Source organism: Gossypium raimondii, chromosome 11 (assembly GCF_025698545.1).
Source record: "Gossypium raimondii isolate GPD5lz chromosome 11, ASM2569854v1, whole genome shotgun sequence".
In the NCBI taxonomy this organism is placed as follows: Eukaryota; Viridiplantae; Streptophyta; class Magnoliopsida; order Malvales; family Malvaceae; genus Gossypium; species Gossypium raimondii.
This window is the reverse complement of record NC_068575.1, coordinates 17,592,316-17,616,734: the sequence shown is the minus strand read 5'-3', so window position 1 is coordinate 17,616,734 and position 24,419 is coordinate 17,592,316. Positions and strand designations below refer to the sequence as shown.

Sequence of the window (24,419 nt, the reverse complement as noted above, 5' to 3'; positions counted from 1 at the left end):
TCCGTCTAGGTTCTTACAAGCGACAACATGAGAATCAACACGCATATATATACATACAAAAGTTGCAGACATAAGCGGATGTCAGTAATACTTTATGGTTGGTAAACATGATTTTCAATGGATTTTTTGTTTTCCTTTTTAAGATTATTTATTTAATATTTTTATACAAACCTAAAGAGCAAATTATACTGTAGCATGTGCCCAACATAAGTACATTGCAAGGGTAACTTAGTCACAGACACAACATACAATACAACAACATGAAAACATTAAAAGAAAAAAGAAACATTCATAAGATAGAGATAAAAAGAGGCCAAGGCAAATGTTTTCCTCGCTAATTAATAGTTTTTCTTTTCTTTTCTTTTGCTTTATCCCTATCTAATGTCCTCCAAAGTTAGTTGTAAAAACAATGTACCACCATGTTCCCATCAGCTGCGGCTGCGGCATCATTCCTCTTGCCTTGGACTCCCCTCGCCATCGCCACCACCATCAAGCTGAACCCACATGCCTTGATTTTGTTCCCCTCCGTTTTCCCAGGTTTGTTGCCTTACACTCCGGTTAATTGTATCACCACCATCAGAAAGATGTGCCCACACGCTCCGGCTCTTTCCCCCACCACTGAATTCTTCCTCACATCCTGCAACAGTCTTGAGTAGCTCTGACTGCAGTGATGGGCAATTTTCTTTGAGATACTCAAAACCGTCTGAACGCATAACAGCTGCACCGATAGAATAGTCAGAAACTGGACAAAGTTAAGAGTGCTGAGAACCTTAGGCTCTGCTCTTGATTCCAGGATTTTCACTAACTTCAGGAATTTGTGAAGAGCAAAAAGCCTCACAAAGAGAAAAGAATGGCCACATGAGATGATGTTATCTAAAAGACACTTTTATGATCTGGAATACTCGGTACTGACCTGACCCATGGGCTGGGACAGGCTGACTTAGGCTTGAAAAACATGGCAGAAGCCTGACCTCAAATAGGTAAGACCAGCAGGCTGCCTGGAGCCTGGGTCCATAAACAGCCGGAACCAGAAATACAAAATATGACCCTTCTCAGAAACTACGTTCATCATAAATAAGAATGCTTAGCATCATCTCAAGACATTTTCAGATTTGGAATACACACAAACATGCCAGGAAAGGGAAATACTACTTTTTTTCCATGTTCATCATAATGGTGAATGCTGAGAATCACCTCAAGACATTTGGAAAATGCCACCAGACTATACCCTGCACATGGTGATGTCCAGTGCTTCTATATAACATAAAATTTGGAAAAGCAAAAAAAAAGAACTGAAAACTTACCAACAAGATTTTCAGCAGCAAATTTTAAGCAAACAGATTTTAGATCCATAGCATAATGACGATCAGCCAGCGCTAAAATATTTGCGACTGAGTTCACAGATATATCCTTGCAGAGTACAGATTCGCACATCAGTCTAAGTCTAGGCAAGTCATATTTGTCTGCTGCTGCCAACAACTTTGCAGCCAATGCATCCGATACAGATGGCATAGAAGATGAACTAGTCCCAACGAACTCCTCATCATCAATAAGACTGTCTCTGTATATGAAGTGCAGCAAAGCCTATCAAATACACATAATAGAGAATGTTAGGAAAATAAGACCACACCAACAGCAGATTCTAGTGCCATATAAAGAGCTAACATGAATTTAAGCAGAATTACAGCCAAATCTAAGGTAAGTGAAATGAGGTAGAAAATGTTACCTTAAAAACCTTAGGCTCCATATCTGTAACAACTATTTCATTATCATCTTCCATCCGATCAGAAAATTCAGCTTCAAATACAGGAGACCTAGCAGCTAATACCAGCTTGTGAGCATGAAACTTTTCCCCAAACACATTAAAAGTAATATCTGACCCTTCTTCATTTTCCAATAAGATGCCAAAATGGGAACCGATATCAGACTCAGGGACCTGTATTGAGTGCAACCTTGGGCAGTCTGTTTCAGAAACTACAACACCAACAGTGCAATTTATTTTTAAGCAATCATCCTTGAGGAAATCAGATGTTTCAAGCATAGCCCGCCTGAAGAAACGCTTGTATCCCCTGAAAACAAAGAAGACATTGAATTGATTTCAACCCATTGAAAGTGAAAATGAGTCAAGTGTAGGCAAGCAATTGAACTCAAAATATATGCTTCAAATAAGATAAGAGGGAAAAATAGAACCCTAGTCCTGAAAGAAGTATGACCGTAATTAACTAAAACTGGTGGGTAGGCCCAACTTAAATTATGTGAACAGTCCACTTTTGCTTTGTTTATATATGGTAAACATAAATGTTACACGAATCTGACATATTCGAAAACCAGTAGACTACTCATAAAATAGAAAATAAATAACTATTATTATTATCCACGGTTAACTTTTTTTAACAATAAATAACAAGTTGTAGTGGTACAATAATAAAAAAATTAAGGTGATAAACTCTTCATAAGAGATTCCTAGCCATCTAAAGCAATGATATGGTTATGTTCTATGTTGCTCCAACCCTTCATTTTCACTGAAAGATGTGTTGGACTCATATTCGGATATGAATAAGAAAGTACAACTCTCCAAATGAATGGAAATACTTAGAAAAAATGACCAGACCTTTCAGACACATACACGTAGCCAACATTGAACCCCAAGCTTGAGTAACATTGGGTACGCGTCAAAGTTGAAAAGTGAATAAGACAAACATCAAAGGTTGTGTAACGAGAAGAGATTCTCCACATGGATGAAATCCAATGATCATAAAAATAGCTTAGTAAATATAACTAATTGAGATTTCATCTTATGAAGAAATAATAAATGTTAACTTGAAAAAGAAAAAAACTCATCTTATGCTCCCCTTAAGGGAACCAAGTATTCAACCCAAGAGATATGCTAGTGGTGCAAGGAAAAAGCAGATATTGTTCCTCATCTCCTTCCTTGCCCTCCTCATAACCATGCTGACACGAAGAGAGAGAGAGATATGGTAGCAAAACTCTAAAGAAAAGAAGCATTATAAGGCACCAAGATATCTTCCTCCTTCCTCTTTCATGTATAGGCAAAGGAGTACATATGCAGAAAGAGTTCATGGAAGAGCAAGACGTAAAGTGGATCTCAAAAATGAAACCATATTCTGTAAGACTCTTTTTCTCATTTGCTCTAAAAAGGGAGACAGATAATCCCCATAAATGCATACATCCCATGCAATCCGGTGCATCTACCAGCTGGTTAAGTATTTATTTGCGCATTTCAGTGAACATTTTTTATTTATTATCCTATCTGTCTTATCCTAGTTCTATTTCCGTAAATTTGACTGTCTAGCGTTTTTTTCATTTTTCCCATTCTGTAAAGTGAAATTAAGTCCACTTTAGTTCCAAGTAGAGTTAATTTCATAACAAGAAATTCTAACAGAATTTGCATGTCATGACTAAGAATTGACTGACCATTTCTTTGCTATTCTACCACTTAAGACAGATGCTTATTTAAGAATGTTAACAACAAATTTATGATGGAACTTAACTCTAAAAATGGTACCAGCAACTTACTCCAATAGCATGAAGAGGCAAATAACCGCATTGATGGCTTATGTTTTGATAAACTTTTAAGAGTAAAATGCAGGTTTGGCAGGAATAGAAATACCATGAACTTACAATCCTGAATTTTAATTAACATGATAACCACTCCCAAAAGAGATCCTTTCTTTTTTTTTTTTTTTTCTTTGGCAAAGATTATTTGCTTCAATAGTGTAGTGAATACTACACCTTCATTTTGACATAAAAACTCAGTAAAAAGTTGCATCATCCTTGAGTATGATATGACAAGTTTTATCGTTTCCATAAGTACCACTCAATATACCTAGATACAATCTATTCTGATTAATCCCTTCTATTAATCAATCCCTATCTAACAATCCCAATTTTTCAATTTGTTAATGATCCTTTTTCTCCATTATTTATTTTCTCACTGTCATTTAAAACGTTGTACAAAATATCCATCACAAAGCTTGAGAACAAAACTTTAACAACAATCACAGACCAATAAACTAGAAAATATCAAAATTTCTGATTTTGTTCGGTACAAAAGGGAGCAATATGGCTGGAATCTAAAGTTTGAACTCATATCGCCATCCTTACCACTTGAGCTGAGGCCAAGTAGCAAAATTATTCTCAATTTCCAGTGCATTTATCATACATCCTTCATCAAACCATCATTTCCCATTCACGTCTAATTCTTCAAAAGCATCAATATTTCTCATTTCCCCCTTTTTTTCTACACTCATTTCTTTAACCCGCTACCAAAATTCTTCAAACCCATCAACCAGAATAGTCCCTCGCAAAAAAACCCTAAAATTTAACTAAGAATTTAAACAACAAACCAATCGTTTCCTTTTTTTTTTTTTTTCAATAATCCTTCTACAAACCCTTATTTCCCTAAAAAAAATAGAAAATTCTACCAAAAGCCTTTACAGAAAACCAAAGTTCATCGGTATTAGAACACCCAAAAGATAAAACAATTTAAAAACGAAGAAGCGATTTCCTTACCACATACTTCCCCTATACTTAAGGGTATAAGGGCCACTTTCAAGAGCTCGATCAAAATGGCTATGAACTTTATGTTTCCCTTTCCCACTTTGATCCAAAAGAGTTAACTCGAAAAGGGCTCTAACATCTGTGCCTTCGCTTGCTAAAGCTACGAAAACGGAGACATAGGTTGAATGATCTTCTGGGTTTTTACCATCAGGATAAAAGTAAATTGCCCATTGATAGCCTCCCACGGTGAAGCTCTCGCTGGCTATGTGTTTGCCAACGCCCATGCCTTTGGCTAAGGAATACCCTTTGATCGTGAAGCGGTGGGAGCCATTGACGGTCTGGGTTACAGACCGGGAGCTTGTCGGTGAACCCAGAGGAGAGGGCATGGGTTGGGGGAGTTTTTAGAGGTTGTTTTCTTGGGAAAGTGAAAGAAAATTTTAGTCAGGAAACAGGGAAGGATGAATTTGGCATTCCTTTTAAAATTAATTGGATTGTTATGATTAATGGTGTGAATGTGACGAGAGAGGTTATTGGCTCGCCCACGAACGTTATGAATAGCTAAATCATTCTAATTAGGTTTAACTCTGCTCTCAAACCCTATACTCTTTACACCTTTAAAATCTAGTCTTTTTATTTTTAATTTTAGAAATTTGTTTTTCCTCTTTTCGATTTAAGACTTGAAGTTCAATTAATGAATTGGTTATGTGGTGCTTTTAAAATAAACAAATTTCTCACATATCAATTTAAACTAAGTGAAGGTCTTTTAAAAAAAAAAAAAAAATCAATTTTTGCATTCCATATGTAACCTGAGTTCGAATCGTACTAGTCGTGTTTGTTATTCAGACTTATTGTAATTCTTTTCAAATATGTAGTATTAGTTGTATAAATAATTTCTTATTTTAAAAATATCACATAATGCGAAAATCTTGTTAATTAGACTTTTAAGGAAATTTAAAATGTGAGTAAAGAGACAAGAAGCATACTTAAACTATAATAATTAATAAATTAATTAATCAGTTGAGTGAGAAATGAAATCGAAATTAAAATAATGTAAATTGCCCTTGCATGTATGTTGAAACAAGAATAACATTTTTTTATTTATTTTAAGTAATGGTTTAATTAATGATTTGGTTTATGAAGTTTACTTGATTTTTGTTTTGATATTTAAACTTCTTTTATACATTTTGATACTTAAAATGTCATTTTGTCTTTAAGTTAATTATACCTACACCTAACCTAGCGAGCTAAGTTATGAGCTAAAGCCTTGTGAACCTTGAACTTTGTAAAATTTCATTTAAATCATTTTGAGTTTTTAAATTTTATTTTTATATCATAATTGTTGGAATATTTTTAAATATTTATAGTATCCCAATAACTATAAATGAATGGGTGTAATCAATCAAAAGATAAATCTTTTGGTCATTGGTCAAAAGTTATATCATTTGATTTTTTTAAAGAATTATAACTATTCAAAAATATTATTTGAATAGTTACAAAATTAAATGAATAATTATTATTTATTTATTTATTCATAAAGACACCTATTGAAAGATGTCTATATGAAGAGACATGAAAATTCCTATAAATAGGAATGGAATTTCATTTGGAAATCATATCAACAAATTCTAATATTATTTCTTCTCTTCCTTCATTTTCTAATATTATTAGATTATTCTATAAAGTATTACTGCAGAAATCCTTTGTAGAAATTGAGTTTTTGTTATACATTACTCAGTGCATAGTGGACTATTCTCGTAAGTGCAAAACACAAATAGTCATTGGCTTCATTATATCCTCGAGGTTAATTTGCTTGGAACTCATTTGCACACTGAAGATAAGTGGGGGCGAATATAACCTTAAAGATAGTGGCTTGATACACGCCTTGGAGTCTTGTCCTATTTTTCTTTTCTTTTCGAGTTCTGATCGTGTGTGCGAGATTTTCCTTACCTGAGTTTTGTACTAATAATTTTAAGGTTCTATTTCATGATGACTACCACAACACATGAAAGTGGAACACTAAGGGAGTTGGCTTCCAACTTTGTTGAACTTGATCGGTTTGATGGTGGCAATTTTCGATGATGGCAGAAAAAGATGCACTTCTTATTATCAACTTTGAAGATTGCTTATGTTTTGGATACTCCAAGACCTGAAGAGAATGAAAACGAATCTGTTGCTGTAACCCGAGAAAGACAAAAATGGGACAATGCTGACTACATGTGCATGGGCCATATATTGAATGGTTTATCTGATGGTTTGTTCAACACCTACCAAAACGAGGTCACTGCTAAAGAATTATGGGACAAATTGGAGGCAAGATACATGACCGAAGATGTTACAAGTAAGAAATTTCTTGTCAGTCGTTTCAATAATTAGCAAATGGTTGATGGTCGTTCTATTATGGAACAATTTCGTGATATTGAAAAGATGCTGAATCAATTTAAGCAATATGATATGAAAATGGATGAAATGATTGTGGTATCCTCCATAATAGACAAACTTCCTCCATCTTGGAAAGACTTTAAAAAAAGTCTAAAATATAAGAAAGAGGAAATATCTCTTGAGGCTTTGGCAAATCATCTTTGTATTGAAGAAGAGTATAGAAAACAAGATCAGAACCTAAATTCTGAAAATGCCAAAGTACATGTTACGGAGGAAGTATAGACTATTAAACCATTTAAGAGAAAGTTCAAACAGACTGATAGAGCACCTAAGTTCAAAAAGAAACAAAAGGGCTCATGCTATCATTGTGGAAAGCCGGGACATTTCAAGAATTAATGTCGATTTTTAAAGAAGAAATCATCTTCTAAGGTTAATAATAACGAAAAGTTCGTTGCAATGATATCTGAAATTAATATGGCACAAGATGATAATACATGGTGGATTGATACAGGAGCAACCAAACATGTGTGCAAAGACAAAAGCATGTTCACAAAGTTCACACAATGTGAAAATGACAATGTCTTGTACATGGGAAATTCTTCCACCGCAGCAATTAAATGCAAAGGGTCTGTTGAACTACAATTCACTTCTGGAAAGATTTTAACATTAAATGATGTATATTATGTACCAGAAGTTAGGAAGAATTTAGTGTCTGGAAGTCTGTTGAATAAGTTTGGTTTTAAACTTGTTTTTGAGGCAGATAAGTTTATTTTGTCTAAGGGAGGAATTTTTGTGGGGAAAGGCTATATGTATGAGAGCATGTTTAAACTCAATATCATTAATAAGAATAAAATACTATTTCGCTTATATGGTTGAATCTTTTGTTTGTGGCATTATAGATTAGGTCATTTGAATTATAGAAAATTGAATGACAAGTATAAATTAGATTTAATTCTGTTTTTAATAATAATATTGAAAATGCAATACTTGTATGTTGACTAAAATTACAAGAAATCCTTTCCCTAAGGTTAAAAGGAAAACAAAATTGCTTGATTTGATACATAGTGATTTATGTGACTTGCATAATACTCCTACATTAGGTGGAAAGAAATATTTTGTTACTTTTATTGATGATTGTTCTAGATATTGTTATGTACATTTATTGCATTCAAAAGATGAAGCACTTGATAAATTTAAAGTTTATAAATCGAAGTTGAACTTGATGTGAATCATTTATCAAGTGCTTAAGATCGGATAGAGGTGGAGAATACTATAATCCAAGTTATTTTGAACTCACTGGAATTGTCCATCAAGTTTCAACCCCTTACACACCACAACAAAATGGTGTAGCTAAAAGGAAAAATAGAGTCTTGACTGAAATGGTAAATTCAATGTTATCATATTCAGGTCTTGGACAAGGTTTTTGGGAGAAGTCGTTCTAACGACTTGTCATATATTGAATAGAGTTCCTAATAAGGAAACTAAAATAACCCCCTATGAACAATGGAAGAAAAGGAAACCAAACCTTAATTATTTGAAGGTTTGGGGTTGTAGAGCTATTGTAAAAGTTCCAACACCTAAACGTAAAAAGTTAGGTGAAAGAGGAATTGAATGCATATTTATAGGTTATGCACATAATAGCAAGGCATATAGGTTCATGGTAATTGAACCAAATGGTTCAATTTCAATTAATACTATTATTGAATCAAGAGATGCTATTTTTGATGAAAATAGATTTAATTCTATATCAAGACAATTACAACCACAATAATTGATTCATTCTTCAAATGAGAATGAGATTCCATTGAAACAAATTGATAATAATAATGAATCTTGTCAAGAATTAAGAAGAAGTAAGAGAATTAAAAAGGTCAAAGATTTTGGACCAGATTTCATTATGTTTCTTGTAGAAGGAAAATGTGAAAGTATATGCAATAAGGTACCTTATTGTTATAATACTGAATCTGATCCTATTACATTTGAAGAGACAGTGAAATCTCAAGACTTTGCTTTTTGGAAAGAAGCAATAAATGATGAGATGGATTCAATAATGGGAAATCAAACTTGGATTTTAGTTGATCTTCCACCAGGTTCCAAACCAATAGGTTGTAAATGGATCTTCAAAAAGAAAATGAAGGTCGATGGAACCATTGATAAATTTAAAGCAAGGTTGGTAGCAAAAGGTTTTACACAGAGACAAGGTATTGATTACTTTGATACCTATGCTCCAGTAGCAAGAATTGCTACAATTAGACTCTTAATATCACTTACCTCTATATATAATTTGGTTGTTCACCAAATGGATGTTAAAACTGCATTTTTAAATGGTGAATTGGAAGAGTAAGTGTACATGGAGCAACCGGAAGGATTTGTTGTTCCAGGACAAGAGCATAAGGTATGTAAGCTTGTTAAATCTTTATATGAGCTTAAACAAGCACCAAAACAATGGCACCAAAAGTTTGACAAGGTTGTTTTAGCTAATGGCTATAAAATAAATGAATCCGATAAGTGCATATATAGCAAATTTGAAAATGGAAAAGGTGTCATAATTTGCTTATATGTAGATGACATGCTTATTTTTGGTACGAATTTGGAACAAATAGAAAACATAAAGAAATTCTTTCAAACAACTTTGCTATGAAGGATATGGGTGTAACAGATGTTATTCTTGGGATTAAAATAACCCGAGATGAAAGCACTATAGTTTTATCACAATCACATTACATTGAAAATGTGCTTAAAAAGTTTGATCTTTTCAATTGTATACCAGCATCTACACCCATGGATCCTCAATTAAAATTAGTATCTAATGTTGGTAGGAAAATTGATCAATTGAAATATGCAAGTCTAATTGGTTGTCTTATGTACATAATGACTTGTACAAGACCAGATATTGCATATGCTGTTGGAAAATTGAGTAGGTACACAAGTAATCCAAGTAGTTTGCATTGGCAAGCTTTGAATAGAGTACTTAGGTACTTAAAGAAAACTATTAACTATGGATTGTGTTATAATGGATATCCTCCAGTTTTAGAAGGGTATTCGGATGCTAGTTGGATTACAAGTTTGGAAGATCATGCATCTACTAGTGGATGGATCTTCATTCTTGGTGGAGGAGTCATTTCTTAGGGTTCCAAGAAACAAACATGTATCACCATGGCAGCAGAATTTATTGCATTAGCTGCTGCATCTAAAGAATCAGAATGGTTAAGAAATTTGCTTTATGATGTACCTTTATGGCCTAAGCCAATTTCACATATTTCTATCCGTTGTGATAGTGAGGCTACTCTAGCAAAGGCATATAGTCAAGTATATAATGGAAAGTCTAGACACATTGGATTAAGACATAGTTATGTCCGGCAATTAATCTCTGATGGAGTGATCACTATTAATTATGTGAGGTCAAGTGAAAATTTGGCAGATCCTTTAACAAAAAGTCTTGCTAGAGATGCAGTAAAAAGGACCTCAAAAGGGATGAGACTCAAGCCTATTAATTAGAGTCACCCATGATGGAAACTCGACTCAACGCTTGGTATAACGTCAAGTCTTGAGTTCAATGAGACAAAGTACATCATTAGTATGTGACTGTTAGCACTATAAATAAATCCATCCTAAGATTAAAGTGCTAGGTACCCATAATGATAAGGGAAGGATGAGTAATGTACTCTTAATGGATCCATAACATAAATATGTTAGAGTGTTATAATTACAGGAACACTTTTGATGGGATCCACCTATGTGAGTGGAAGTGTGGCCGCTTCTAGGAGCTTAAGGGCTTGGCTCTGACAGCACTCATGAAAAGAGGACATAGACACATGGCCATAATAGTGTCCCTAGATACTATGCATTGACCGATGTTGAAATCATTGTGTGAGATGTGTTCAGTTAATCAAATGGAATAGTTGGTTCAAAGCTTAGCCTACCATGCAATTTCAATTAACTTTAACATGTTTTCACAAAGTGAAGGTTCAATCGTAAGACACCTTTATTTATGCAAATTGATTTTCAAGAATATCAAAATCTAAATATGTTGAAAATGGGGGAAGATTGTTGGAATATTTTCAAATATTTATAGTATCCCAATAACTATAAATGAATGGGTGTAATTAATCAAAAGATAAATCTTTTAGTCATTGGTCAAAAGTTATATCATTTGATTTTTTTAAAGAATTATAACTATTCAAAAATATTATTTGAATAGTTACAAAATTAAATGAATAATTATTATTTATTTATTTATTCATAAAGACACCTATTGAAAGATGTCTATATGAAGAGACATGAAAATTCCTATAAATAGGAATGGAATTTCATTTGGAAATCATATCAACAAATTCTAATATTATTTCTTCTCTTCCTTCATTTTCTAATATTATTAGATTATTCTATAAAGTATTACTGCAGAAATCCTTTGTAGAAATTGAGTTTTTGTTATACATTACTCAGTGCATAGTGGACTATTCTCGTAAGTGCAAAATGCAAATAGTCATTGGCTTCATTGTATCCTCGAGGTTAATTTGCTTGGAACTCATTTGCACAATGAAGATAAGTGGGGGCGAATATAACCTTAAAGATAGTGGCTTGATACACGCCTTGGAGTCTTGTCCTATTTTTCTTTTCTTTTCGAGTTCTGATCGTGTGTTCGAGATTTTCCTTATCGGAGTTTTGTACTAACAATAATTAGTGCCTAAAGATAAAATAAATATATGTTTAGCTTTCTCAATTTTTTATTATTATAGAATTTATAATTTTTATGATAAACTCAATAATGTTTTTAGTTTAATTTGATAAACTAAGACAAATAAGTAAATAAATATTAATTTGGTAAAAGTAAAGTTAAATGCTTGCAATACCTTCAACAAGAAGTAATAATATCTAAATATTAATTAGGTAAAAACAATAAACTTAAATAATTACAATATCTAATATAAATTAAGCATTTAACATCTTTTACTTTTCTTAAATTTTGATGATCAAGATTATTACAAATTTAAAAATACTTTGTTAAAAGTAGTCTCAGCCCATAAAATAGATCTACTTTAAAAATATCTATTTTGTACCTGCAAACCCAAGGCTTTGGGGGTTCATAGCCTCATGAATTTGAGACACTGCATACTCGCATCGTAAGGGTTGCATCCAGAACACCAACGAATTGTTTGTCACACATATGACAACTCATATAATGAGGACAAGAGATCAATAAATTGACTACTTTCTAAGCAGTACGGAACTAATATGCATTCTTTTTTAAATTTAATTGTATTTACTTATTACTTTATGATTAATGGTGTGAATGTGACGAGAGATTATTGAACGGCATAAATAGCTAAATTAATTTATTTTAGATATACTAACTTTAATTATGCTTTCAGTAATATTCTTTATACATTAAATTGGTTTTTTAATTTTAGGAATCTAATTATATCTCTTTTTTATTTAACAATTGAAGTCCAATTAATAAGATTATTAAAGAATTTCCTCTCAATTAGATTATATGTAGAGCGAAGCAGAAAATCTTTTAGGGGTCAAAATTAAATTGTATATTTTACGATAGTAAAATATAATTTCACCACTTTAATATCTATATATTTATAATTTTTAAAGGATTAAATCAAATTTTTATCATTTTTAGGGAGGGTTAAAGTGAAATTTTACCTTTGCTTATTTAAATTTTTATAAATTTAAAAGGGGACTAAATGGAAAATTTTTCATTTTAGGGAGGTTGGGGCCCCTGCTAGCCCCTTGGCTACTCCACTAATTATATGGTATTTTTAAAATAAAATGTGCTTTCTTTTAGTTAATTTAAAACTACGTGAAAGTAAATTTTTTTTCTTTTTTTAGTGATAATTACAAACATTTTCGCTCTCCTCCTCTTGATAAATACTTTTTTAAAAATAGACTTGTGTTTCAAAAAATAACCAGAACCCTGGAAAAATTATGTTGTTCTATTTGCCACTCTTTGGCACGATTTTCGTATGTTTTTGGTGACACCATTTTCCAGTTCTCTTTTGCGGTTACTGTTAGGTTTTCAAATTGGATTAATGCATCTATTGAGGATGAGATGGCGAATCTGAATCTCGCTGACAAGGAGGAGGAGGCTTTTCAGGAGGAAAACTCGAGACTGAAGAAGACTTTCGATTTTGTTTGGTAAGAAGTTACTTAACAGATAGTGTGGTCTATTTTCTGTCTTTAAGAAACACCGTGGCTGATTTATGGCATCCTATTAGAGGTATTGCTAGTATTGATCTGGTTGAGAAGCGTTATTTGTTTAAGTCTTTTTATAAAGTTGATTTGAATAAGGTTTTTGAAGGAATGCCATGGTTTTTCAATAACCATTTACTGATGATGATGAAGTTATAGACAAGACAAGACCCACACCTATTGCCTCTTCATCATGCTAAGTTTTGGGTCCAGATACATGACTTACCTCCGGGTCTAATGTCGGAAACAATGGCAGGACGGTTTGGAACTTTTTTGGGTGATTTTCTGATCTACGATACAAAGGTTCCTCCTTTAGGGGTAAAGCGGTACATGAGGCTGAAGGTTCGTTTAGCTGTGCGGCTGGCCCGTAAATAGAAAAAGAAGATTAATTTGGGTGACCGAACGTATTATGCTAGGTTTCATTATGAAAACCTTAGCCTGTTTTTTTCATCTGTGGAAGGCTTGGTCATGGTGAAAGCTTCTATCCGGTACGGGTAAGGGTGGATCTGACACAGATTGTTTTTGGATGGGATATTACTTTGAGAGCTCCGATAAGAAGGGGTCCGATGGGAGTCAATCGTTGGTTGCGTGAGTCAGATGAAATGAGGAGCTAGAGTCTGAATAAGGAAAGGAATCCCATCTTACGTATTTGTGGGAACATACCAAGGAATCATTATTCTAATATCAATCATAATCAATTAGGCTCCACTACCAACGAGATGTTGCTGAGAGTGCATGGCGTTTTTATAAAGGGTTTTGGGCATAGTGATTTTGTGTAACACCTCTAACCCATCTTCGTAACCGAATTAGGTTTACGGAGTATTACAGTACAATTAGAAACATTTAATTTCAAACTGAAACAATTATTCAAATTAAACAATAACATTCAAAAACATATTTTATTTATAGTGAAAATACACTTACAAGCCTTAAATCGAGCCTACTAGGCCCTAAAAATAGTTTGGGAACATTCAATGACCATTTTGAAGCAAAACAAAAAGTTTTGAAAAAATTAAAAAATTTTGGAAACAGGGGTCACACGGCTGTGTGGCCAGGTCGTGTGACATAACCTAGGTCGTGTGGCTTAAAGACATGGTCGTGTGGCCAATAGTGTACAATTCGAAGTATGGGACACACAGCCGTGTCCTAGCTCGTTTGCCCACCTGTATGGCTATTCAAAATAGGGTCACACGACCGTGTCGTAGGTTATGTGCCAGACCATGTGTGCATTCGAAGTTAGGTCATACGGCCATGTTGTCAAGCCGTATAACTCTTTGTGATTGTGTGATTCATCCTGCACTTAAAATTTAAAGGACACATGACCCTGTGGTGTGGCCATGTGTGACATATAGCCGTGTGGTGTGGCCATGTGTGACATATAGCCGTGTGGTGTGGCCATGTGTGGCACACAATCGTGTGACAGCCCATGTGCTCCCTAAATAACCCCTAATGCAATCCATTTCAATCACCATTTCTGACACACCAAGCCAAACCATTTCTAGATATTTTCACATGATTAAAACACGTTCAAGGACACCAAAAACATGCCAAACATCATTCATCCTACGTCTAACCAATATGCCATCAATAGGCACTACAATTTATACACCAAATCAACTCAAGTACAAAACTACAAACCCACACCTTAAACATATAACAATCATACCAAAAAGCCATTTCATTCTCAATATAAACCACAATAACTTTAACACTTTATATAGGCATAACCAAAGTGTCCATAAAACACCTAAACTTAGACATTTACAAGCCAAACCAAAACCATATATGCAAGTAGTTATAGGTAAGATCAAATCACACCATATTTGCAAAATAGCTCAAAACACCTATTTCATGCCATTTATAACCATCAACTAAGTAACCAAAAACTACCAAAGAGAGGGATGGATAGTGTGATTGTACTCCGACGAAATTCCAACTGGTCGAGCTTTTCGATGATCTACAAGATAAAGAAAACAACTATATAAGCAACTAGTGCTTAGTAAGCTCGTATAAAGGAAACTTAAACTTACCGAACATAATACGACTAAACCAAGCATAATTTCATTAAATCATGAGCAAAGTTTCCTTTCCTAAACACACCACTTCACAAGGTTAGTAGGTGTATAGATGAACATATAAATCCAACCAATTCATGGAACATATATCAATAAGCATTCAATATATATTTCATCCATCATGTATTCGAATAATACCTTTTTCATTTCAAGTACATATATCAACATTTTCTATTTCATCTTTTAATAACATAGATCATTTCATGTATATACATATTCGGATTAAATCTTAATCACCCATTGAACCAAATGGAATATCCTCTGATACTCGGGAAATGCTCACATGAGCTGTGATTGTAACATGTAATCGTATATGCTCACATGAGTTGTGGGTTACATTAAGCTACACGATCTACTCATAGGAGCTATGGAGAATCCGCAACAAATGTAGGACCTCGGCCATCAGTAGGACATCCAAGACTAGCACTCGAAACCATATAACCCCTAATGGCATGTCATGTGTATCCTAAGTATCCACAAGGTTCAAACAAGACCATTGTATATATCCAAATATTTTATTTGCATTGCATTATACTATATCAAACATGCTTCCATGAAATACATATTTTTCAAATATAACATCCAATTTAATTAACATCACAATTTGATCTAATACCAAACATCGTACAACTATCAATCTAAATTACACAGTATAATATTTATTAACATTACATTCAAAACATCAATTAATAAGTTTAATACTTATACGAACTTACCTCGACAAAAATGGTTGCAAAAATAGAGTCGACAACTAGGGGTGTTCAATCGGTTAACTGACCAGAACTAACCTTTTAAAGCCTTAACCGTTAACCGAACCAAAATTTTTTCAAAAAAAATTAACCGAACCGAACTTTTTCGTTTAATTCGATCAGTTAACCGAATTAACCGGAATTTATATGTTTTTTTATTTTTGGTTAAAACAAGTATAAAACATATAAAAAATTAACCGACTTAACCGACCGGTTAATTTATATTTCCAAAAAATTAACTGAACCGGGTGAATACTTATATATATTATAATATTATTTATTAAATTCGGTTAATTTGGTTAACTGACTGATTTCGAACCTAATTAATCGTTAACTGAACTTTCAAAAAATTATTAACCGACCCCCGACTGAATTAATTCAGTTAACCAACTGATTAACTAAATTCGGTCGGCTAACTGAATTAATTCGATTTTACCCGAAATTTGCATACCCCAAAATTTGCAAAATTATTATTTTTAGCCATCAACCATGCTAACCACATTTCTAAGGGTTTCTAAACTATCCATATTTTTCATCATTTCACAAAATCTACATGAACTTTTACTATTTCAACAATTTAATCCCTAAATATTAAAATAATAAAAAATCACTTAACAAAATACATATATCAAACTACCAGCCTTAATAATATATCAACTAAACTCACAAACACTTCCAATTCATTCAGGTAAAACCCTAAAAATTTAACAATTTTACAAATTGGTCCCCGGGTTAGCTAGATTAAGTTAAAACGACAACAAAAACATAAAAACCATTAAAAACAGGATCAAAATCACTCACATGCACACCAAGATAGCTTGGCTGGATGCTTCCTCTTTAGCTATGGCTTTTTTCAGTTTGTAAACAAAAAGAAAAGGAAGAAGAAGATGATACTATTTTTACCATCTTTAATTTAATTTACCAAATTACAAAATTGACATTTATAAACCATCAAAATTACACCAAAACTAATCCATAATCACCCACTAACTAAATATGTGGTATTTTTACCCATTGAGTCCATAAATTTTCCTTTTCATATCTATTTGACACATTTAACTAATATACATCAAAATTTTCATCTTTTACAATTTAGTCCTTTTTATTTAATTAACTAGCTAAACAATAAAATTTTTTAACCAAATTTTAATAAAAATATAATAAATATTCATAAATATTAAATAATTAATAAAATACTAACCCGCTCATCGAAATCATGGTCCTGAAACCACTATTTTTGACACCACTAAAAATGGGTTGTTACATTTTGAGTCAGCTATTGGTGGGCTTATGGAGATAAGATCAAATGATGAAAATAACCCTATCCAAGCAGAAGATGGAAGAAAAGACAAAGAAAATTGGGAAGCACATCCTAAGTTTTTCTTCTAGGAGAAACTAGAGTGCCAAACAGTAATGAAAAGACATCGGTTGGCTATGCTAGGCAGGGCAGTCAGTCATAATGAAAACTTTAAGTTGGAATGCCCGTGGGTTATGGAAGCCATGGGTAGTTCATCATTTCAGGAAAAAAATGAGAGAAGTTTGTCCCTAACTTTTGTTTCTAATGGAAACAAAGATTAGTGCTAGATGAATGGAAAGTGTTAGGAGGAAATGTGGTTTTCAAAACGGTACTGATATAGGAGCTGTTGGATCTAAAGGTGGATTATCACTAGGTTGGAGGCAATATGATGTGGTCATTTTACGGGGTTATTCGTAGCATCATATAGATATAGAGGTTCGTGAAGAACAAGACGGGTTGATATGGAGTTTTACCGATTTTTATGGGCATCCAAATGAAATATTCTGAAACAACACATGTGACCTTTTTTGTTAGTTGGGTCAAGATCAAACTTTTTCATGCGTAGTTGTGGTGGATTTTAATGAGATGGCATTCTCATTTGAGAAGAAAGGTGGTTGTATCCGTGGGAAAAAAACATGGAAGCTTTTCGCACTACTTTACTTGACTGTGACATCAGTGATTTGGGCTTTACAAGGACATGGTTCACTTGGGAGAGAGGAAAATTGGTTGCAAATAATATTCGGGAAAGGCTTGATATGGGGTTGCAAATTCAAAGTGGTGGAGTAAGTTTCCTAATTTTTCGGTTGCACATATGAGCCATTCTTTTTTTGATCATTGTCTGATTTTGGTGGATACAAGAGGTCGATGTAACATAAGGGCTGGGAAAGGACAAATGAAATTTCATTTTGATACGGACTGGTGTCTGGAGGGGTTGGTTGAGGATAAAATTTGTTATTGGGCATCGATAACAAATAATTTACTGGTAAAGCTTGAGGCATTGGGAAAGAAGCTGCAACATTGGAGTCGAACAAAGAAGGGAGAACGAGAATCCTGTAAAAGAATATTAGAAGATAGAATGAAAGAGTTGTATGCGCAAGATCCGGATGATAATATTCTTGCTGAAATGACGAAAATTCAACTTGGGTTGAACGTAGAGGCCAATAAAGAGGAATTTTTTTGGGAACAAAGGTCATGAATCAATTGGCTTCTTAATGGTGATCGGGACACTACTTTTTTCCATAATATTGCTACACGGAGAAAGCAACGTAATGCTATTAAGAGCCTCGAGAAAGATGAAAGATGTTGGATTTCAGAAGATGACGAGATAATGTGACTAGCTACTTGCTATTTCTACGACTTGTTCACGGCTTCAGAAGTAGGGGATGCATCATGAATATTTGATAATGTTAAAAGGATAATTTCTTATGAGATGAATGTTCACATGATGCGACCTTTCAAGGAGGAGGAAATTTGGGTTGCTGTGAAGGATATGGCTTATCATAATGCTCTAAGAATTTATGGTTTCTCGGCTTTGTTTCATAAAAATATTAGCATATTTTGGGGACGGATGTTACATCGTATTGCCTTGTTGTGCTCAAAGGTGAAATAGCAATGAAGGATATAAACAAGACATATCATTTTGATTCCAAAAGTTAGTCGTCGGGGATTATTATGCAATGTAGACCTATTAGTTTATACAATGTTTTATATAAAATTATTGCCAAGGTGATAGTGAACAAAATGAGTGGTTTTATTGGTTGTTGTATCCACGAGGCTCAAGGGGATTTCATACCAAAAAGGTCGATTTCTAACAATGTTTTAGTTGCGTATGAGGTTCTGCATCTGTTGAAAGTTAGAAGATGGGGCAAGAAAAGGAATTTTGCTCTCAAACTTGATATAAGCAAAGTGTACAGTAGGGTGGAATGAGATTTTTTTGCTAGGATGATGATTTGGTTGGGCTTCGATGTTGGTTGGGTGACATTAATCATGTAGTGTGTAGCACCAATTTCTTACACATTTGGAATCAATGGGAGAAGTAGTGCAAGTTTTGTTCTGACTAGAGGTTTACGACAGGGTGATCCTTTAATTCCATACTTATTCTAACTATGTACACAAGGTTTTTCTACTTTATTGGTTGAGGCTGGGGAATTAGATTTAATAGGGGGAGTTTAGATTGGTAGGGGAGGCCTGACAATCAACCAGTTGTTTTTTGTTAATGATTGCATCCTTTTTGGTACTGTATCGAAGGAAGGAGCTGAAGGTGTCTGCCAGGTTTTTTCGAGTACGAGAAAGCTTCTGGGAAAAATGTGAACTTTGATAAGCATCTTATATGTTTTGGTGCAGTTGTAGGTGAAGATGAGAAAGACTAGGTGGGAAACATACTTTGTGTTCATGTGTCGATGAACCTAGAAAAATATCTAGGTTTGCCTATGATGGTGGGCAGGAATAAACACCGGCCTTTTATGCATTACGTGGACAGATTTTGGAAGAGAATCAAGAGTTGGAACATGCATTTCTTATTAATAGAAGGAAATGAGTTTTTATCAAGGCCATCTTGCAAGCAATTTCAGTTTATGCTGTGCAGTGTAATCTTTTTCCAAACAGATTGTGTCATAAATTAGAGAGTGTCCTCAATAATTTTTGGTGGAGGAATAATAAATCGCTTAAAGGAATTCATTAGAGTACTTGCAACGTTTATGCTTGTTAAAACTTGAGGGGGGTTTAGGTTTCCATGATTTAGCGTCGTTTAATGAGTCATTGTTAGCAAAACAGTGCTGGCACATATTGAAACAACCAAAATGTTTGCTAGCTAAGGTTTTATGTAACACCCCTAACCCGTTTTTGTCACCGGATTAAGGTTACAGAGCATTACCGTATAATAAAAACATTTAAACATCAAATCATTCAATAATTTAAATATATTATAAACCATTCATTCACATGTATAGTGTCCCTAAATGGATCCTTCGAGGCCCTAAAAATAGCTTTAGAACAATTCGGGTCTAATCTGAAACAAATTGGAAAGTTTAGGAAAAATATGCAAAAATTTCAAAAACAGGGGTCACACGGTCGTGTGGCCAGGCCGTGTGACATGGCCCTAGGCTGTGTAACTTTCAAAATAGGGACACAAAACCATGTCCCAGCCCGTGTCCTCACCCGTGTAACTTATTGACTTGCACCCTTTGAAATCTTCAAGTGACACACAGTTGTGTCGCCAGGCCGTGTCCCTCACACGGCTGAGTCACACATTTATGTCTCAGGCTGTGTGAACCCAAAATTTACCTAAAATCAAGCCATTTCAAACCATTTCATGTATCACCTTTTAAACCATTTAAGCACACATTCAAAAGATTCAAACACCATGTAAAGCTTGCATAAACATGCCATTTTAAGCATCCTAGATCACCTAACCAATATGCCATTCAAAGGCACCACAATTAGCATCCAAACAACACTTACCTAAACATGTTCACATACCTCCTTTCATGCATAAAAATCTAGTCCATTTAAGTATTAAAACATGCCACATTTAACCATTTCCAAGCCATTCAAAGCATACCATAAAAGTCATATTTACAAGCCTTAACAAGTACCCAAAATGACAACATTTGGTAAACATAAAAGTGCACCAACCAAACATATCAAAGCACCATTACACAACATCCTATACATGCAATTATAAAAATTGACCAAAATGCACAAAAATGACCGAATTAACTGTTGGATAGTGTGATAGGTCTCCGACGAGCTTCTAACCAAATCGAGCTTCCAATAATCTATAAAACAAATTAAAACAACTACGTAAGCAATGAATGCTTGGTAAGCTCGTATAAACCAAAACATAACTTTCCATTTCATTTGCATAATATAAATCATAAGTATAAAATCAACCAAGACCAAAAGTTTGGCATAAGCCTATACAACATCATCAAAATCACAAGTTAGTACTCTTGTACATGGTTCAAATGAATTCATCCATAAACAAGTAGATTTGGATATATATAATCTCATCATTTAGTTCATAACTGCTTTTCATAAGTTCATGATTCATTCCATTGAACACTTACCAATTAGTTCCTTTTCATACTCGTTGAACCATCTAGAATTAATCAAATACATGGGAAAGCTCACACAAAGTGTGCCTTTACATAAAACTGTAACCTTTCCTTTACATCATTGCTCACACGAGCTGTAGGTCAGAAGGTAAGCTACACGATACTGCTCACATGAGCTGTGGAGAATCCACAACAAATGCAGGACCTCAGCCATCGATAGGACATTCAAGACCAGCACCTGAAACATGAAATCCTTAATGACATTTTATTTGTATCCTAAGAATTCCTAAGGTTCAACTAGGACTCAATATCTGTCAATTCATCATAGCATTTATACATTTATATTTTTGCTCAATTACATTAAAAGTAACATAGTAAACATTTGATTTAAATAACGTTAACACGATTACCATTGATACGAACTTACCTCGACAATTAGGGGCGTAGTGATATAATCGAACTAGTCCAAAGCTTTAGCTTTTCCCTGATCTAGTTTTGAACGCGGTTTATCTTGATTTAAATAGGTAATTTCAATGAATTAAACACTTCTAGTATTTAATTTAATCCACATTTCATATTTGCAAAAAAATTATCAATTTTCCCCTAACATTTTAACTTTTCACAATTTAGTCATTAAGCTTATAACTTAAAATCTAACCATTTTAATCTAAATCCATACTAACCATAGATGCAAGGTACTTTGGAACAATCGATATTTACCATCTTTTCATAATAAAACCCTATAATTTATACATTTAACAAATTAGTCCTTATATCCAAAATTCATCAAAAATCACTTAACAAAACTTGTTTATTTTTCAATAATGATTTATAGTCTATCATTTAACATCCAAACTCATTCAAAAGAATTCATGGCAAGTTCTTTAACCTTTAACAATTTTACAAATTAACCCCTGGGCTAGTTAGATAAAGCTAAAGCAGACTCAAAAACATAATAATCAATAAAAACGAGGCTTGAAAACCTACCATGCATGAAGAAACTCCATGACCAAAAGATTTCCCTCTTATAATAATGGATATTTAGTTTTAGGGTTAACAAAACAAGGAAGATGATGTTTTTAATTCATCTTATTTTAACAACCTTTACTTGTTTTAATTAAATACAAATTTAACCCTTTTATTTCATTAAAATTACCACAAAACCTTTCCAAAAAATCCACTATTAACATATATGTTATAATTTCCAAAGTCATTTAACCCCTTTAACTAATAGAACTCAACTTTTCACCTTTTACGGTTTAGTCCTTTTTACTTAATTAACCATACAAACATCAAAATTTCTTAATGAAATTTTAATACGACTTTAATATAATCTCGTAAACATTAAAATAATAATAAAATAATAACTCGCTCATTGAAATTGTTGTCCCCAAACTACTATTTCTCACATCATTAAAAACGGGCTCTTACAACTCTCTCCCTTAAAGGAATTTTCGTCCCCGAAAAGCTTACCAGAAAATAGGTTCGAGTATTGCACTTTCATAGCTTCTTTTGGTTCCCAGGTAGCTTCTTCAATTTCGTGACGCTGCCAGAGAACTATAACTAAAGCTATGTTTTTTTTCTTAACTCTTTAACTTCCCAAGCTAAATTTCTGATCGGTTCTTCACTGTACGTCGTATATGGCTGAATTTCAACGTCTACAAGTGAAATCACGTGTGAAGGGTCTGACCGGTACCGTCATAACATCGACACATGAAACACATTATGAATTTTCTCTAACTCTGACGGTAAAGCCAATCGAGAAGCTACTGGTCCAATCCTCTCAATGATCTCATACGGCTCGATGAATCGTGGACTAAGCTTTCCTTTTCAGCCAAACTAGAGAATTTTTCTCCAAGGTGATGCTTTTAGAAATACTTTGTTACCGACTTGGAATTCTATATCTTTCTTTTTTAAATCTACGTAAGATTTCTGACGATCAGAAGCAGTTTTCAAACTGTCACTATCACTTTGACCTTTACTTCGATTTTTCTAATCAAGTCAACACCGAATAACTTTTTCTTGCTCAGCTCAGACCAGTATAACAAAGTTCGACATTTTCGACCATACAAAGCTTCGTATGGTGCCATTTTAATGCTCGCCTGATAACTATTATTGTATGCAAATTCAACCAACAGAAGAAATTTCTCCCAATTACCTTCGAAATCTAAAACACAACATCGAAGCATATCCTCGAGTACCTGAATTACTCGCTCAAATTGACCATTGGTCTGTGGATGAAACACTGTACTGAAATGCATTTGTGTACCCAGAGCTTCGTGTATCTTACTCCAGAATCTAGAAGTAAAATGTGGGTCTATATCAGAGATAATAGATATCGGCACACCGTGCAATCTAGCACTCTAAAAAACGTACAATTCTACCAATTTCTCAAGTGAATAATACGTACGCACTGGAATGAAATGTGCAAATTTTGTCAAACAATCCACAATAACCTATACAACATCTTTCTTTCTCGAAGATGGAGGTAATCACGATATAAAGTCCATTGTAACACGTTCCCATTTCCACTCTAGAATTATCATAGTTCGTAAAGAACTAGAAGGTACCTGATGCTCGCCTTTAACTTGTTGATAGATCAAACATTTTAATATGAAATCTAAAATCTCTTATTTCATACCTGGCCACCAATACATCTGTTTCAAATCACCGTACATTTTATTTCCACTAGGATGTATCGATAAGCTACTACAGTGAGCTTCCTGTAAAATCTTCTGAATAACATCAGAATTCCTTAGAACACAAATTTTGTTTCTAAAATACAAACTATTGTTTGAATTAACATAAAAGTCCAAATCAGGTGTTGACTCAATCTGTTTTTGTTTTGCGATCAATTTAGCATCACTTTTTTGAGCCCTACAAATCTATTTAAAAAAGTCAGTCTAGCTTTTAACTCAACTAGTATAGAATCATCATCAATCAACATCAACCGCGTATTCAAAACTCATAAAGAAAACAAAGATTTTTTACTTAAAGCATCAGCAATAACATTAGCTTTTCCCAGATGATAGTCGATAATTAAATCATAATCTTTTAGTAATTTAAGCTATCTACGTTGTCTCATGTTCAGATCTTTCTGTGACATCAAATACTTTAAGCTTTTATGATCCGTAAAGATACG

At 33.6% G+C, this 24,419-nt stretch overlaps 1 protein-coding gene across 1 annotated transcript; it reads right to left on the bottom strand.

Annotated features, from left to right (window-relative positions):
- Positions 1 to 111: 111 nt before the first annotated feature.
- LOC105804412 (BTB/POZ and MATH domain-containing protein 4) lies at positions 112 to 5,065 on the bottom strand. Its single transcript, XM_012637019.2, has 4 exons — positions 4,534 to 5,065; positions 1,727 to 2,069; positions 1,305 to 1,584; positions 112 to 718 (listed from the first exon to the last, which is right to left on the bottom strand). Exons 1-4 carry the CDS (start codon positions 4,905 to 4,907, stop codon positions 447 to 449), a joined length of 1,269 nt encoding a protein of 422 aa, XP_012492473.1. The 5' UTR covers positions 4,908 to 5,065; the 3' UTR covers positions 112 to 446.
- Positions 5,066 to 24,419: the final 19,354 nt, after the last annotated feature.